The sequence below is a fragment of the Danio aesculapii genome, chromosome 17 (assembly GCF_903798145.1).
Source record: "Danio aesculapii chromosome 17, fDanAes4.1, whole genome shotgun sequence".
Classification (NCBI taxonomy): domain Eukaryota; kingdom Metazoa; phylum Chordata; class Actinopteri; order Cypriniformes; family Danionidae; genus Danio; species Danio aesculapii.
Genome location: NC_079451.1, coordinates 3,579,582 through 3,596,985, shown reverse-complemented (window position 1 = coordinate 3,596,985; position 17,404 = coordinate 3,579,582). Strand labels below are relative to the sequence as shown.

The following is a 17,404-nucleotide window of genomic DNA, read 5'->3' as shown; positions in this document are numbered from 1 at the left end:
TATTATCAGACATACTGTGTAAATTTCCTAGCTCTGTTAAACATCATTTGGGAAATATTTAAAACAGAAAAAAAGTTCAAAAGGGGGCTAATAATTCTGACTTCCAGCATGTGTAGCATCCAGAAAATGGAAGCACATCGCTGTAACCTTTTCTCTATGTCTTTGTTCCTTCAGAAAATGAGAAGAACTGTGTGGAGAAAAACGTGTCTACCCCAGGCATAAGCATCTACTTTGAGGCCTACCTCTACAACATGGGCACCTACAGTAGTTGTCCTTGGCAGATTTTAGCATCTTCACAACTAGCCCTACAAAGGCGGCCCTCCATGGGTGAAGAGGAGGAGGAACATGACTCCCCTGTAGAGGGCCAATCAGAGAAAGTCAGGAAACCAAAAAAGGTCTATTGCTACATTTCACCAAAGGTAAATTTATTAGTGATTATTATTTTTGTTAAAGGAATAGTCCCAAAAATTAATATCACCCCGTAATTTACTTACCCTCAAGCCATCCTTGGTGTTTATGACAGGGTTTCCACAGGTCATGGAAAATCTGGAATATTAAAGAGTTTTAAAAGGTCTATTATAGACGTTGTAAGTCAGGGAATTTCATATATTTGGTTTAAGTTATGGAGTATCTGGGATTTTTGGTTGTCAATTTATTCATCAAACGGTAACTTTTCTATACTGTGGTTTTAAGCACTTGTTCCATATGATTTGCTCATTGTTATGGTTAGGCTACAGTGCTCAGCATAATTGAGTACACACCATTTTGAAAAGGAATATTTTTATCCATTTCTCTGTGAATATAGGCAATGTATTTTGGTGCATTTAAATAAAACAGATTTATTAAACCGATATATATGTATTAAAATAATATTTTAGTCACCAAACATATTTAGAAATTGAAAGATAATACAATTAAATTCAAGCAAAATATTGCCAAAAAATTACAACCTACAAAATGTCAACTAAATTCTTCCATTTTTGTGCTTCTCTTAATTTTTTCCTCTTTTTTTCAAAAATTTGTATTTAATATTTTTCTATAACATTTCAATTCGGGTGTACTCGTTTTTGGACAGTTATCGTAAGTTATTTTGTTAGATAAGCTGCAGATTTGGCTTCAGTACTGATTAATCTAATATATATGCACAAATATAATATTGTATAGCTTCCTATTAAAAATATGAATTTAAAAGAGAGATATGCGAGGGGGGTGTACTTTTATGTGCTGAGCACTGTATTTTTCAGTGCCGTTTTATTTCTTTTTCTCACTTGTCAACCAGCAATAAGTCAAATGCCCCACTGTTCATACAGATCAAAAAGAGTCATGTAGCTAGTTAGGATTTTTTTTAAAGTTAAAAATGTAGCCGATGTTGGGTAGCATATGTTGTTGCTGATAGAATTGAAAATGTTTTCCTTGGTGCTTCAGAGGTTTATATTTATTGTGATGTTTTAATCAATGTTGTGTCAATGCTATAAGCTATTTGAAAGATTAAGAAGGGACTTGAAATTAACCTCTTAAGGCCCAAGGTGTTTGGGCTTATTGGAACCTAATGAGAATAAAAATCTAAGTATCGTCTTTTGATATGACGTACTTTTAGAGAAAAAATATGTCCATATATGTGGACTCGTGATCCAAATTTACATAATATATTCTTTTAAATGCATATATAACATCGATCTTTTTTTTTTATAAACTTGCTTTGACGATCAAAGAGTAAAAACAACATTTCCCCCCATTTTGGACAGTTAAAAATAGTGTTTGGGACATTTCATGGGAATTAAAAATAGTGTTTGGGACATTTCATTGCAAAACAGTTACAGACAGATGACACCGTATGTCTGTAACAAAATATAAGACATTATTAAGTATTTTAAGTATTTATATGTATTTCAAATAGCCACTTAAGAGCTAAAATGTGCTGTCCACATATGTTGACACTCAAGCTCTAGGAGGTTAAATTCAGTCTAACTTCTAGACCAGCTTTGTTTTAACACTGTATCCTCGCCGTGGCTGACACGCAGCTCTCAACAATGTAACTACACATCGCAACAACACGCAGTGCAAGCTCTGTGATTGGTCGACTTGGTAACGGTGAGGAGTGTGGGCGGTGCTGAGAGCCACAAGCCCGATGGAGCAAGTGTTTATAAGTCTGGAGTCCCGTAAAGGAGATCCAGATGGAGATTTTTGTTTTGTGTTTACCTTATGATTACAGTTGTTGCACGTCTGCTGGTTCCCACCTCTGAATGAGCGAGTTTGAGCTACTTGTACATTAAGGTAGCGTTCAGAAAAAAACAAAACACCAGCGAAGAAACTCGACACAGAGGAACAGAAAAACCTACTGCCAGCTAGCGTTTCGGAAGTGTTACTGCAGAGCAACACAAACGGCATGCAGAAGTATAAATGCACGACTATATCCAAGACTTGCGCAGTAGGTCACGGCGATCACTCGACGCAGAAGTATAAATCAGCCTTAAACCGAACACATAATAAAATATGCTTTTCTTTTGAATATTTATTTGTCCTAAGTTTATCTGTGATGAAAACATCTGTGAACAAGTAAATAAAGCTACAACTGGATAGATTTTAAATTCTCTAAAGTTGTTTGTTTATAGGTCATGGAAATTAAATATTTTTTAGTCAGTGACAGTCAGGGAAAAAAGTCAAGGAATTTGACATTTAGCTTAGAGTGGAACCCCTAATATGGACTTTTTTCATTCAGATGAACACAGTAGTTTTACATTTTATGTGGCAGGAACCACACACCACACAGTTGGTTTACTACAGAGGAAGTTGATGAACAAGAAAACTAGTTGACTTGGTGGTACTGTATAATGTTGTAGAGTATATTACTTTAACAATGCCACATACACGTGTCTTATATCATGTGCTGTATACAGTACGTCAGTCGTGCATAACATGCATTCAGTCACCGCCGTTAAGTTGGTGATTTAAGTTTATAATTTAAAAACTAAACATGTTTGTTACACAATCACATTGATCAGCTTCATACGGCATGCTTTACATGTTAGTTTGACAACGGATTTATGCACTTTTGGACACTTCAAAATGAAAGGCATAATGCAACACCATTACACAGCATGGAAGAGCCAGAATAAAATTTAAAACTGTCTTTGTCTGACAGAAAAAAAAGTCATACACTAAGGATGGCTTGAGGTTGAGTATTATTTTGATTTTTGGTTGAACTATTTCTTTAAAAATTCTTGTTGTTACTTTGAATGCCAACTCATTGTGTTGTGTTCCAGCAATTTTCTGTGAAGGAGTTTTACCTGAAAATTATTCCTTGGCGCCTGTTCACTTTCCGTGTGTGCCCTGGAACCAAGGTTTGTTTTCTTCAGTCTTGATACTTGCGAAACTGATATTTCCCCCAATTGTTCATGTATGAATTTGAATTGTATTCTTTTATTATTAGTTTACGTACCATGGACCAGACCCTGTTCATAAATACTTAACCCTGGTGGTAGATGATGGGATCCAGCCTCCAGTAGAGCTCAGCTGTAAAGACCGTAACATAATGGCTGCCACCTTTATCCGCTTTCTCCACAAGAACATTGGTTAGTGTCATCGTCAGGAATAACTACCATTTGGTGTGTTTGGTGCCTTTCTATATCGTGTGTCCATCTTATAGGAGGATCAGAGACTTTTCAGGATAAAGTGAACTTTTTTCAACGAGAGCTGAGGCACATCCACTCCAAGAGACCTCGCACTAAAACTAGCCTGAAAATCAGTCGCCACTCTCTCTTGGAGTCGGTAAGCAAATTTGCCAGATCATTCCTTTACGCCATATAAAACAAGTTTCACAACAATGGGAGTAAAGGCCCGTTCACTCCAACACATTAACTATAAAGATAACAATAAAAATATAGTTCCAAAACTATATTAAACACAAATTGTATTTGTATAGTTCTTAAACTATATTTTTTGGGAGATTCCCACAAAAATGTATGAAGCGCTAAGAGTGTCCAGAAAAGCGCTATATAACTGTAAGGAGTTATTATTATTATTATAAAAAATTGTTCTTAATGTTAGGACCACGGCTATAACGTTAAAGATGTTGAGAAACAATATTGTTGGGATCACTTTCAGTATGTTTTGTAGCTAGGGATGCACCAAATATTTTCCAAGCGGCAACCTCCCGCTCTCCCTCGGGAAGCCAATACGGAAGTAACTGAAACTGCAATTCATCAAAATTCCACTAGTCCTGCTCCATAATAGAGCAAATTGCAATTGAGCGCACTGTTAGAATGGCCAACTTTACAGCAGAAAAAAAGGTGTTTACAGCCTGGTACAAAGAACGATTTTGGTTCATATAGCTATTATTACCCTCCATGACAACTGTGAGAGGGTGAATTTTTTTATAACTCATCCATTTCCTTTATATTAGGTTATATTAAGTTTGCATAATTAAGGGCGTGGCCACTTGAGTGACAGCTAGGTCTCGCTGGTCGCCGTCACTTGACCTCAGCTGAATCCGGCAGATTAGCCACTGATCTCGGCATATTCATCGTATTTTGTGTTGTTTTATGTGGCTTTACACAGTCAGCTGCCTTTTGGACTTATTTCTTATCAGATGATATGGGATGCTGTGTGCACTTAATTGTGCTCAAACCATTCATGTGGCCTCGTTTCCCATGTGAGTGAAGTTATATACTTGTATACCATCTCTATAAATGTATTTGTTTTATTTAAGATCATTTATCATTAATATTTTTCTTTAGACCCGTAAAGCACTCCAGAATCTGACAGATTGATTAGCTGTAGGCTCTAGAACAGTCATCTGAAGCGTTGTCATACACTGTTATCCTGGATTTCATCAATAGTCCAGCATTTACTAACACAGACTATATCTGAAGTGTTTGGAAGTAATTCGCGTTTTCCTCCTGTAGAAAAACGTCATAAGAACAATGTTTAGTGGCTCAATGTATTACTACAGTGTTTTTAAAAGTCTAAACACTTTATTGATATAGTGTACAGCCAAGCACATGTGGTCAGAACACAAACGAGTCGCAGGTAATAAAGTATCAAGCGTTTCTCCCAAAGTAAAGTCTGTCTGCCAGGTCTAAGCAAAGTGCCAGCAGGTGTCTGTAGCTCCGCTCACTCTCCGCCTCTTTGCCCTTGTTTGGTATCCCGCCGTGGGTGCGATGACGTGCGAACAAAATGGCGACGGTTGGCTACTTGCCTACTTGTAGCTTCTTTTGGAGTGTTCAGAAACCTATGGGTGACTTCACGGATACTCCGTCCATATATTTTACAGTCTATGATATTTTCATGGTATTTTTGGTGTTCTGCCAGAAGAAAAAAATGGTTGAAAACATGAGCTGAAAATGGGGTTATGCTGTGCTGCACTATCAAGCACGCTGCTTTCACACTTTCTCTTCCAGCTGTATACACAGAGTGCCAAAAACTGGAGGCACTGCACTATATAATCATTATTTTAATGACTGAAATGATGCAAAAACCAAATCGATTTTTGTTCTGTCGACCAAAAATGCAAGACTAGAGCATGTGCGCCACAGTGAGAGTTCTATATAGCTTATATCTATATAGCTATCTGCTTATTGTGCATGAAACACACTCAGAATGTTCAGAAGTTCACTCAAATAATGCTCTGACAGGACATTTATAAGTAGTGTATGGCAAGTCAGGTGAACTTCCGCCTCTTTATTGATCTATTAAGATAGTTTTATCTCTGACACATATTATCCTATTTCAACATCTACAATCTGAGTGTTCAAATATAGTAATAGTTATAAAGATTTGTTATGTGCAATGTTTAACAATGTATATTACTAATCAAAAATTGTATTTTGGTAAATTTACAGTAGAAAATGTACTTAATATCTTCATGTAACATGATCTTCTTTAGGTAATATTCTTATGATTTATGGCATAAAAGAAAAATCTATAATTTTGGCCATTACAATACTTGCGTAACATAAGTCCAGGTTTTGTGGTCCACAAATGTGGTTATTTTATTGAAATTTTTATTACAAATAATTTTTTGATTTCGACCCAGTGCATCAAAAAGTTTCAGTTCCAGACCAAAATGCGGTGCTTCCCTTATTTTTCCCCCAACTTACAAGTGATAAAACACTGGCAGACACCATTGGATCTAAATCTCCAATATCTTCTCCCCACACCTACCACTCTCCTTGTCCAACATCTCAACACAATAATTTGTGTTTTCATTCCACTTCTTCACTGTGATCACTAAATTCACTGTTTGATTAGATTGATTACACATCATGAGCTGGATCCACTTAACAGATGCGCTAGTAGCCGACTGAGGAGACCTGCTGGTTACACAGATCATTATTGTTCACCAGTTATGCTTGGTGTGAATGGGCCTTAAGTGTTTTAATACTTGTAGCCATACAAATCTGTCCCATTATATCTTGAATTACTCTTTCATTAAAAGAGTGATACTTTCTCCACTTTCTAGTCTCTGAAAGCCACACGGAACTTTTCTGTGTCTGACTGGAGCAAGAACTTTGAGGTTGTGTTCCAGGATGAGGAAGGTTGGTTCACTGATTCCTCTTATTTGCCACACTCAGAGGTTGACCAATAGTTGGTTCATTTTCCTGACATTTAAGCAATTTTCCATAATTTATTACGCACAGAAACTCATGGAAAAGTCATGTTAATCTGCCAGGTCATCCCTTGAAGACATCATTTTAAATTAATTACAAATTAAATTCATTCGTTCTCTGCTGTGCATCAGTCTTGTAAATCAGGTTCACTATACAGCAGATCAAGACCCTGTCCACACGGACACCAGTATTTTAAAAACCACTTTTTTTGTCCGCACGAAAACACAGTATCAGATGACTTACCGTTTTCTAAGTGGCTTTGGTGCATTTCTCACAACACTATTTACATTTGCACAACAGTTAATGCATTTCCCAAAACAATTAGTACAACTGCAAAACCTAGTTGATAACTTGCAAAAGCGTGTCACTTGCTCAAAATCCATAGCTCATTCCTCAAAAGCAAGTATTCATGTCAATGAAAGTGTCAGTGTGATCTAGATGAAAAGTCCTGACACCATTGTTTATGAACAAGATAGTCAAATAGCTTCATCAGATAGCTTCATCATGTTTTCATTATGACAGTTTACTCTGTAATTTTTTTTCCAATGCAAACAAGTCAGATTTTGGTGACACTTCCTGAAAATGCTCAAGACAGCACTGTATACTGTTTGCACAGCCATTTGAAAACTACAGTAAAGTTAGACATCACTAATTTGAGTGAGGTATCTGCGTACAAGACACTGAATATGTATGTTTCGCATTTTTACTGCATATGCTCTTTGCAATTCTAATTTATTCACAGCATTCATTCATTCATTTTATTTTCAGCTTAGTCCCTTTATTAAGGGGTCGCCACAGCGGAATGAACCGCCAACTTATCCAGCATATGTTTTACGTAGTGGATGCCCTTCCAGCCGCAACCCATCCCTGGGAAACCCATACACACTCATTCACACACATACATACACACTCATTCACATACATACACACTCATTCACACACATACATACACACTATACACAATTTAGCCTACCCAATTCACCTGTACCGCGTGTCTTTGGACTGTGGGGGAAACCGGAGCACCCGGAGGAAAGGGAGCGCAGGGAGAACATGCAAACTCCACACAGAAACGCCAACAGACCCAGCTGAGGTTCGAACCAGCGTCCTTCTTGCTGTGAGGCGACAGCCCTACCTACTGTGCCACTGCATCGCCCTATTCACAGCATTGTGCAAGAGAATAAATACACCCTTATTTACAACAAACATAAACTTCCTTTGGGTAGAACTATGCACTACTGTAAACAATATTGCAGTACATACTAGAACTGAACTTACAACATACAGAGGTCTGTAAATCATTCATGAAACTGTTCATTTAGAAGACATTTTCAGAAAAAAAATTATTTAAATGTTTTTATAACATTAGCTTGACAGATTTTGACAACTAGTTCAACATTTTTGAATGTAATGACTGAAGTAATGAAACGAGGACTGTTAGTTTTATGTGGAATGGCTATTCAGCATTCACAAGTTTAGTTGATTTTGACTGACACGACATAAGCAAATGATAATGTTATGAAACAGCCGAGAGTTGAAAAGCAATTGATGCATGTCCAAAAGCATTTGCAATTTGTTGGATGGAACGAGAAACTGCTACTAGGATGTGAACAAATGACTAATTGTCTTTTGAGAAATGCATTAACTGTTGTGCAAATGTAAACAGTGTTGTGAGAAATGCACCAAAGCCACTGAGAAAAACTGTAAACCGAAACTCTGGGTACAATGTGTTTGTGTGGACACTTCATTTTTGTGTGTTTTTTTTGGACACTACATTTTTTGTGCGTAGTTTTAATGTCCGCTTGCGTGCTGTTTTCTCCTTTCTGATTGGACAACCTGGCTGGGTTCATTTTAAACGCTAAAAATTGTGGCAAAATCGAGGCAAATTCCACACACTTGCGGCAAACGCGTCACATATTCAGCATCGTTCACATCCCAGGACAGTAATATTCGATTCATGTTTATTTCTATAGCGCTTTTACAATGTAGATTGTATCCAAGCAGCTTAACATAGAAGTTCTAGTAAATTGAAACTGTGTCATCCAGTTTTCAGAGTTGAAGTTCAGTTAAATGTCGATCCGCAGCTCTACAAGTCCTAATATCCCTTTGTTCTCACATTTTCATTAACTTCAATGCGGTGTACTCGATGCTTAATTCCATAGCTGCGTCTCAAATGGCACACTATACACTATGCACTCATGCACTTACACACTCAACAGCATAGTATATGTAGGTAGTGTCGTCCCAAATGGAGCACTGTTCTTTTTACTAAGCGGAAATTCAAACCGTTTCCCTGATGATGTTTGAAGGTTGCCAAATCAGTGAAGTAATTGACCAAACTATCAAATAATACCTGCCATGAGTATAACCGCATTGGCCATCGGGAGGCGCTATAGTCACTCTCATAGGAAAATTCTGCTCTCACCATTCAAAATAAATAAAGTTATCCAACATGTGAGCCTGATAGCTCCGCTCCTTCCGCTATATGAGCAAAGCTGCGGTCGTTGAGTGTGTGAAGTGTCCATCATTCCACACTTCATTTTATCAGCTGAATGAGTGCATCATCCGCGTAATTAAAGTGCACTTATTATTTTTAGAGTTTTCAGTGTGAACGCAGTTTTTTCTCTATTTATACTACAAAATGGCGTAGAATAGTGCATAAGTATGCGATTTGGGACGCAGCTCATGTTTGGCGTGAACCCAGCATAAAGAGTTTTTATCACCACCTGCTGGTTCAGTGTGCACATAACATGCATCGCAGTGTTTTTGCGAGATATATATATATCTATCTATCTATCTATCTATCTATCTATCTATCTATCTATCTATCTATCTATCTATCTATCTATCTATCTATCTATCTATCTATCTATCTATATATATATATATATATATATATATATATATATATATATATATATATATATATATATATATATATAAAGGCATAGAAAACTCTGTTTATAATAATACTATGTACACATGGTTATGGCCTAACACTATGATGTTCCAGCAGGTGATTTAATCTAAAGGTGAAATTTAAATTTCATTTTAACACTGTTTCTTTTCTTTTTAATATGACTAAAATTACTGATAAATGTAAAATTGCAGTATTGCTAAATATGCATTCTCAGTGCTCAATATTGGTCAACCTCTATATATGTCTTTGAAAACATCATGTACATCTTATAAATGACATTATAGAATGAAGCATGTCCTTGAACTGTTAAGATTGAAGTTATTGTGATGTCTGTTTCCGGGATTAATAAACAGTCTCATCTAAAGCTTGATTTCTTATGTTTATTAGCTCTGGACTGGGGAGGGCCAAGGCGTGAGTGGTTTGAGCTTGTCTGTAAAGCTCTGTTTGATACCAATAACCAGCTTTTCACACGCTTTAGTGACAACAACCAAGGCCTGGTAAGTCATAACCACCTAGTTAATTAGTTGTCTGCATGAAGAAAATCTGATTATCAAATGTTTATGAAAATGATAGTATATTGCACTTTATTTAATGTATTTCTTTCTATTTGTTTTATTGTCTTTCTTTATTCATTTTTGTTGTCTTCCTGAGGTGGAATGGAGTGGGCTGGGTTTTAAATTTGTAGTTCATTTTTTTGGTTGATATTTTTTCCTGATGAAAGAGAAAAAATTGATTGTTGTTTTAGTAAAAATTCATAAAGATTGTGTAAAGACGTCTGTACAGTTGTTTATGTGTAAACTGAAATGTGTAATTCATTTAAAACAATAAAATGCTTGATCAAGACTTGATTCATATGTTTTTGGACAGGTCCATCCAAACGCTGAACGCCCCCCTCACCTGAGGGTGAAGATGTATGAGTTTGCAGGCCGGGTTGTGGGGAAATGTTTATATGAATCTGCTTTAGGAGGGTCTTACAAACAGTTGGTACGAGCCCGATTCACCCGTTCCTTCTTGGCTCAGATTATTGGATTGCGAATGAACTATAAGGTAACAACTGATTCTTAACCTGCTGATAAATGTATGTGTGTGTCTGTGTATGAATAAATAATGTTATTTATACATTACTAGTCAAAAGTTTGGAATCCGTAAGATTTTTTTGGTTTGTTTTATAAGCTTATTCTCTTCATCAGGGCTGCATTTATTGAATGAAAAAATACAGTAAACTAAAATTGTTATATATTATTGCAGTGTTAAATGACTTTGTTGAATGTAGTTAAAGATTTAATTAATTTTTGTGGTTTAAAGTTGAATTTTAAGCATGATTAGTCTTTAGTGTCACATAATTTTTATGGTGCGTTCAGACTACACGCGGATGAAGCGTCAAGCACGAGTCATATACATGTTAATGCAAAGATGCAAATAGACATTCTGCGGTGCGAATGATTCACATGAGTGGTGTGAATTGAGCGTCTTGTGTGTATCACGCAAATCACTCGAGTTGGAAAGTCTGAACAGACGGACATTGCCACGTTGACCAATCAGGAGCTTGCTTATGTAGGGGCGTGATTATGACATAGCGCCTATTGTTGGTGTCCCGAGAGGAAATCCTTCTGCTGACACCTGACAACAGTTCATCAAACCAGGCTTGACTCAGTCAGAAACACCGCTGAAAGCTTCCATTATCCAGATATAGTTTCTGGAGGAGTTTATGAACTCAGAGCTGGGTGCACCTCTGAAAGGATCTACTGGTCTCAAACATGGCGCTACGCTCTCAGTAAAATCCATGTTAGCCGTTTAGCAATGAAACTAGAGTTTCCTCATGAAGCAAATCTCCCTTCACATCCCCATTTGGTTTTTTTGCAGGCGAGAACATCACTTGTGTACTTGGATGAATTCAGATTCTTTTTGTTTTGTTTTTTCCTCTGGCAGTACTTTGAAACCGATGACGAGGAATTTTACAAAACCAAGGTCTGCTTCATTCTCAACAATGATGTCAGCGAGATGGACCTGCTGTTTGCAGAGGAAAAATATAGCAAGTCAGGACACCTGGAAAAGGTAGATCTAAATCAGTCAAAAAATAATCATGCAAATGAATGCAGTGCATGGATGGTAGTGCTAATCCATGTTTACCATGCATTTGTGATAGTGAGCCGCAGGGTTGTCCAGTCCTGTTCCGAAGATCTCATGTCATGCAGAGTTTAGTTTCGCTTAACATGCTAGCAGAGCTTCTGAGATAGTACATTGTCTGAGTTGGTACTACATTTGAGTTTGAATATACAGGGGTTTTGCTGGCACTAATTAACATGAAGGTAGCATACTAATCATGAACCTTTTGCTGCTTCAAACAAACACATTTTACGTCCCCCTCACATTTAGAGACACCATTTAGAAACAGGTGATTAATAATTATATGAATGTATGATCTCATACAGCTGTCCCCCCCACTTTTAAAATGTCCGCTACTCCCCTGGCATTAGCCGTTATACTTGCCAAGGTAACTGTGTAGGACAGTGACTTTTCAGATGCAGTTTGGACACGCCTCTCTCTTAAAGCAATCGTTCACCCAAATATGAAAATTATTGCTGAGTGGATTAAAATTATCGCTAACAACAGTCTTGTGGTCAATCTCAGTTGTAAGAGCAACAAATAATAACTTGACTTCTAGTTGATCATTTAGTCACAAGTGTCAGAAGGTCGATTTTTCTGATGAATCATCTGTTGAACTGCATCCCAATCATCACGGACACTAAATTCTTATAGAAATCAGTCAAGTTTGGTGAAGGAAAAATCATGGTTTGGGGTTACATTCAGTATGAGGGTGTGCGAGAGATCTGCAGAGTGGATGGCAACATCAACAGCCTGAGGTATCAAGACATTTGTGCTGCCCATTACATTACAAACCACAGGAGAGGCAAATTCTTCAGCAGGATAGCGCTCCTTCTCATACTTCAACCTCCGTATTAACGTTCCTGATAGCAAAAGGAGGTCAAGGTGCTCCAGGATTAGCCAGCTCAGTCACCAGACATGAACATTATTGAGCATGTCTGGGGTAAAATGGAGGAGGAGGCATTGAAGATGAATCCAAAGAATCTTGATGAACTCTTGGAGTCTTGCAAGAACGCTTTCTACGCGGGGTTGAATTTTTATTCATATTTATTCATCTTAAAGATATTTGAGTCATTGCAGAGATGTATGGATGCAGTCCTCCAAGCTCATGATGGAGTCAGACACAATATTAATTCTTTTTACACTGCAGCATGACCACATATTCTATACTGGATATTATTTCTGTTAAGTGACAAGACGTTTGTCTAAAGAAAGTCAGACCTTACTGTCCTAATTAGCTAAAATAAAAAAAAATCAAGACATGATCATATTTTATTTTGGTCAAATAACTATAATCTAGAGGCCTTTGCCTTTCATATAAGCCACATCTGATTACAAATGATCCACTAGAAGTCAAGTTATTATTTGTTGTTCCTAAAACTTAGATAGGCAACAGGACTTTTGTCAGGTAGTGTATGACTTTATTTGATCACTTGGACCAACACACACAGAAAAGTTTTAAATTTAATCCTGGTTCTTTCATAATGGTGTTGAATAACGGCAGTCATATACCCTGAAGATAGTTTGATGGTGAGGAAACCATGGTGTGATTTTTCAGTTTTGGGTGAACTATTCCATTAAGAGGGATTAAAAGAAGCAAGTAAATGTTTGTTTGTACACTTTCACTGATAGTAGTAATGTTACAGGTGGTGGAACTGATATCTGGCGGTGCTCAAATTGCTGTGACCAATGAGAATAAAATTCACTATTTAAACTTGTTGGCCCAGTACAGACTAGCCAGTCAAGTGAGAGAGGAAGTTGAACACTTCCTTAAAGGTAAGATCAGATTTTCTAAATCAAAGTCTCTTGAGTAAAGAATTTCATATTGACAGAATGACCTCCTCTGTTCAGGTTTGAACGAACTGGTCCCTGAAAACCTTCTGGCCATATTTGATGAGAATGAACTGGAGGTAAGAAATTCTGTTTTCAGCTGTCGATTTACAGGAAAGTGCCATGCAAGAAAGTGACTGTGGTCAAATCTCCATGAAACATGAGTGAAACCTGGTTGGGGATCCTTTTCTATTTTTAATGTAAACTCAGAGTCTTATGAAGATGATGTGATGTTGCCAAATAGCTGTAAATGTGACCATAGACTTAACAGTCATTAAAGCCTTTAGTTGTTTTATTTTATAAACACGTCTTCCCATGTAAAGTTGATGTTTAAGAGGTTTTGACTCTTGACTTCTGTCCTGTTCCCAGTTGTTGATGTGTGGCACAGGAGATATTAATGTCCAGGACTTTAAAGCTCATGCAGTAATTGTTGGAGGGTCATGGCATTTCAGAGAAAAGGTGAGTGACAGACATAGCTAACATAGTATGCACTCACCGCCCCTTTATTATTTGCAGTTCAAACTGAGCATTAGAATGGGGAAGAAAGGTAATATAAGTGACTTTGAATGTGGCATGGTTGTTGGTGCCAGACGGGCTGGTCTGAGTATTTCAGAAACTGCTGATCTACTGGGATTTTCAAGTTTAACCATCTCTAGGGTTTACAGAGAATGGTCAGAAAAAGAGAAAATATCCAGTGAGCGACAGTTCTGTGGGTTCAAATGCATTGTTGATGTCAGAGGAGAATAACCAGACTGGTTCCAGCAGACAGAAAGGCAACAGTAACTCAATTAACCACTCGTTACAACCGAGATATGCAGAAGAGCATCTCTGAACGCACAACATGTCTAACCTTGAGTCGGATGGGCTACAGCAACATAAGATCACACCGGGTGCTGCTCCTTTCTAAGAACAAGAAACTGAGATTATAATTCGCACAGGCTCACCAAAATTGGACTGGTAAAACGTTGCCTGATCTGATGGGTCTCGATTTCTGCTGACATGCGGATAGTAGGGTCAGAATTTGGCGTCAACAACATGAAAGCATGGATACATCCTGCCTAGTATCAATGATTCAGGCTGGTGGTGGTGGTGTAATGGTGTGGGGGATATTATCTTGGCACACTTTGGGCCCATTAGTACCAATTAAGCATCGTGTCAACGCCACAGCCTACCTGAGTATTGTTGCTGACCATGTCCATCCCTTTATGACCACAGTGTACCCATCATCTGATGGCTACTTCCAGCAGGATAACGCACCATGTCATAAAGCGTGAATCATCTCAAACTGGTTTCTTGAACATGACAATGAGTTCACTGTACTCAAATGGCCTCCAAACTCACCAGATTTCAATCCAATAGAGCACCTTTGGGATGTGGTGGAACAGGAGATTGGCATCATGGATGTGCAGCCGACAAATCTGCAGCAACTGCGTAATGCTGTCATGTCAATATGGAGCAATATCTCTGAGGAATATGTCTGGTACCTTGTTGAATCTATGCCACGAAGGATTAAGGAAGTTCTGAAGGCAAAAGTGGGTGCAACCCACTACTAGTAAGGTGTACCTAATAAAGTGGCCGGTGAGTGTATATAGAAACCTTTTTTCATAAATGTTGCTGTACACCTCTTATTTAGCAAACACATGTTGAAATAATTAATAATACCATTTAGTTTTAAAGGCAGTCTTCATCTTTTTAATCATAACATGACTAATGTTATGAATATGAAGATTTTAAGCTTGTTCATGACAACTTCACTTCTGTTATTTGCTAAGTACTGTCATTTTAAATGCAAAGTTGACATTGTTTAAGGTGTCTTTATGACAACTTGAAATAAATGCATCACAACCTGTCTTTGTCATGACAACTTGACATTACCAAGACAATATAAATTGTCATAAATCTGTCATACACATGATTATCATGAGGCCATTGTAATTGCGTCATGGATATTTTTCTGATCACTTTTTTAGTGGAACAAGCTGAATTTCTCAGTAAAATTAATTTATAACAATCTTATTAATATTTAATGACATTTTAATTATTCGTATCAATGCAGTTAATGTTAAGAAAAATATTATTGATGCTGAATAATCATGACACAATTATAATAGCCTTATGACAATCATGTTTGTGAGAAATTTATTATTAGTTATGTTGTCTTGGTAATGTTAAATTGTTATGACGAATACCGGTTATGATGTGTTAATATCAAGTTCTCATAAAGAACTCTCAAGCGATGTAACTGCATTAAAATGACGCTATGGAGTGAAGAGAAATGAAAAGAAATGAAGTAAAATAAACTCAAACTTATATTTGCTGCGTATTAGCTTTTGTTCTGACTAAAAAGTGCTGCAGTTGACCTGCGTATAACCTGATTGTACATTTGCTTAGGTGATGAAGTGGTTCTGGGCGGTGGTATCATCCTTCACACAGGAAGAATTGGCGCGATTGTTGCAGTTCACCACTGGCTCCTCACAGCTTCCACCTGGGGGCTTCAACACGCTCTGCCCTTCCTTCCAAATCATTGCAGCTCCCACACACAGCACGCTGCCCACCGCACACACCTGGTGAGCACACACTATTCTCTCACTTTCACATGAAATCCACAGTCCAATTCCAGAGTTCAAGTAACATTACTACACTTTCCTTTAAGTGTCAATTTCAGACATTTCAGGGTTTCATGTGGAATACTTTTTAATATATATATATTTTTGCATCTGCAGCCTTCATTTTGAATAAATTGTTAGTATAGACAGTAAAAACATCTAATGTTCAGCACAGAAACTATACAAAATCAAGTCAATTATTTCTTTTTAAACCCCTTAACTGCCACTGAGACACATTTACGTCACTTTTTTGTACTTGAATCCTTATCTAGTCATGACAAACTACATATCATTGGAAAGGTCTTAGACTTCCAAACACTTCTAAGTCTAAGCATAAAGCAGTCGTGGCAAACCTTATATCATTTGAAAATTTAAAATGTCTAGTTTCTATATGTGGTGACTGATTTTTGGTAGATATTACTGAGCAACAGCTATTTCTTAATTTGCAACAAGGATACTCATCTGAATTTAACAGCATTACTTTGCTACAGCAATCTACATGTACAATTTAGTTTAGATGTTTTTAGATGTTTTTTAGGGGCCAAATTCAGATCAAATACCACCAAACTGCACGGACTACTTTTCGAATTTTATGTCTATTATGCAAATATTGTCAAAAGTATTAAAAAATACAGTTTTTAATCCTTAAAACATAGGGGGCGCTCTTGTATGGTCATCAATGTAAACTGGAGGTCATCTAGTGGTGATGTTTGGTACTGCGCCCAAACTAAATCTTACCGAAAACTAATTTTTTGAGAAATCAGTTTCAAATTTGCAATGTTATTTTTTACAATACTTAATTTGTTTCGATATGAACATTAAATCCATTTGTAAAGCTAACCCATACACCGCTAAGGAGTTAATGCATAACTTGTAAATCAGAGTGATGTGTTTTTGTAACAGAAATATTCAAATTTTATATAATATCCAATCACTGCATTCCGGCTGTGGCCAAATACATGTTATGTGCGACTGATGTCTACAACATATGATGTAAGATGGGTAGACACATATTGGTGGCATTGTAATATTAATATACTGTATAACATTGTACAGTAATGCCAGCCCAACAAGTTTGTTTTGTTCGATGTTGTATTCTGTAGTAACCAAATAGTGTGGATTCACTTCACATAACAACAAACAGCAGAGACGCATCTTACACATATGCCAATTTCTACATATACATCAGCACTGAGCCGCCAACAGCATGAAGTGACTTCCTTAGGGTGTACTCACACTAGGCTATCCATACCATGCTCCGGCGTGTTTCTCGGTTTGTTTGACAGGAGTAAGTGGGAGTTCTAGTTATGGTGCCTGAGGAGTAGTCGTGCGTGCAG

The 17,404-nt window shown here is 37.2% G+C and overlaps 1 protein-coding gene across 1 annotated transcript in view; it reads left to right on the top strand.

The window, feature by feature from the left end:
- arel1 (apoptosis resistant E3 ubiquitin protein ligase 1) overlaps window positions 1–17,404 on the top strand; it is a 47,097-nt gene that overhangs the window by 26,149 nt on the left and 3,544 nt on the right. The window contains exons 10-21 of the mRNA XM_056476478.1: window positions 175–419; window positions 3,264–3,341; window positions 3,431–3,572; window positions 3,647–3,768; window positions 6,461–6,536; window positions 9,913–10,022; window positions 10,393–10,572; window positions 11,455–11,580; window positions 13,278–13,407; window positions 13,483–13,541; window positions 13,831–13,920; window positions 15,853–16,028. Of these exons, the coding sequence (XP_056332453.1) occupies window positions 175–419; window positions 3,264–3,341; window positions 3,431–3,572; window positions 3,647–3,768; window positions 6,461–6,536; window positions 9,913–10,022; window positions 10,393–10,572; window positions 11,455–11,580; window positions 13,278–13,407; window positions 13,483–13,541; window positions 13,831–13,920; window positions 15,853–16,028 (1,534 nt within the window). The remainder of the gene's footprint in view (window positions 1–174; window positions 420–3,263; window positions 3,342–3,430; window positions 3,573–3,646; window positions 3,769–6,460; window positions 6,537–9,912; window positions 10,023–10,392; window positions 10,573–11,454; window positions 11,581–13,277; window positions 13,408–13,482; window positions 13,542–13,830; window positions 13,921–15,852; window positions 16,029–17,404) is intronic.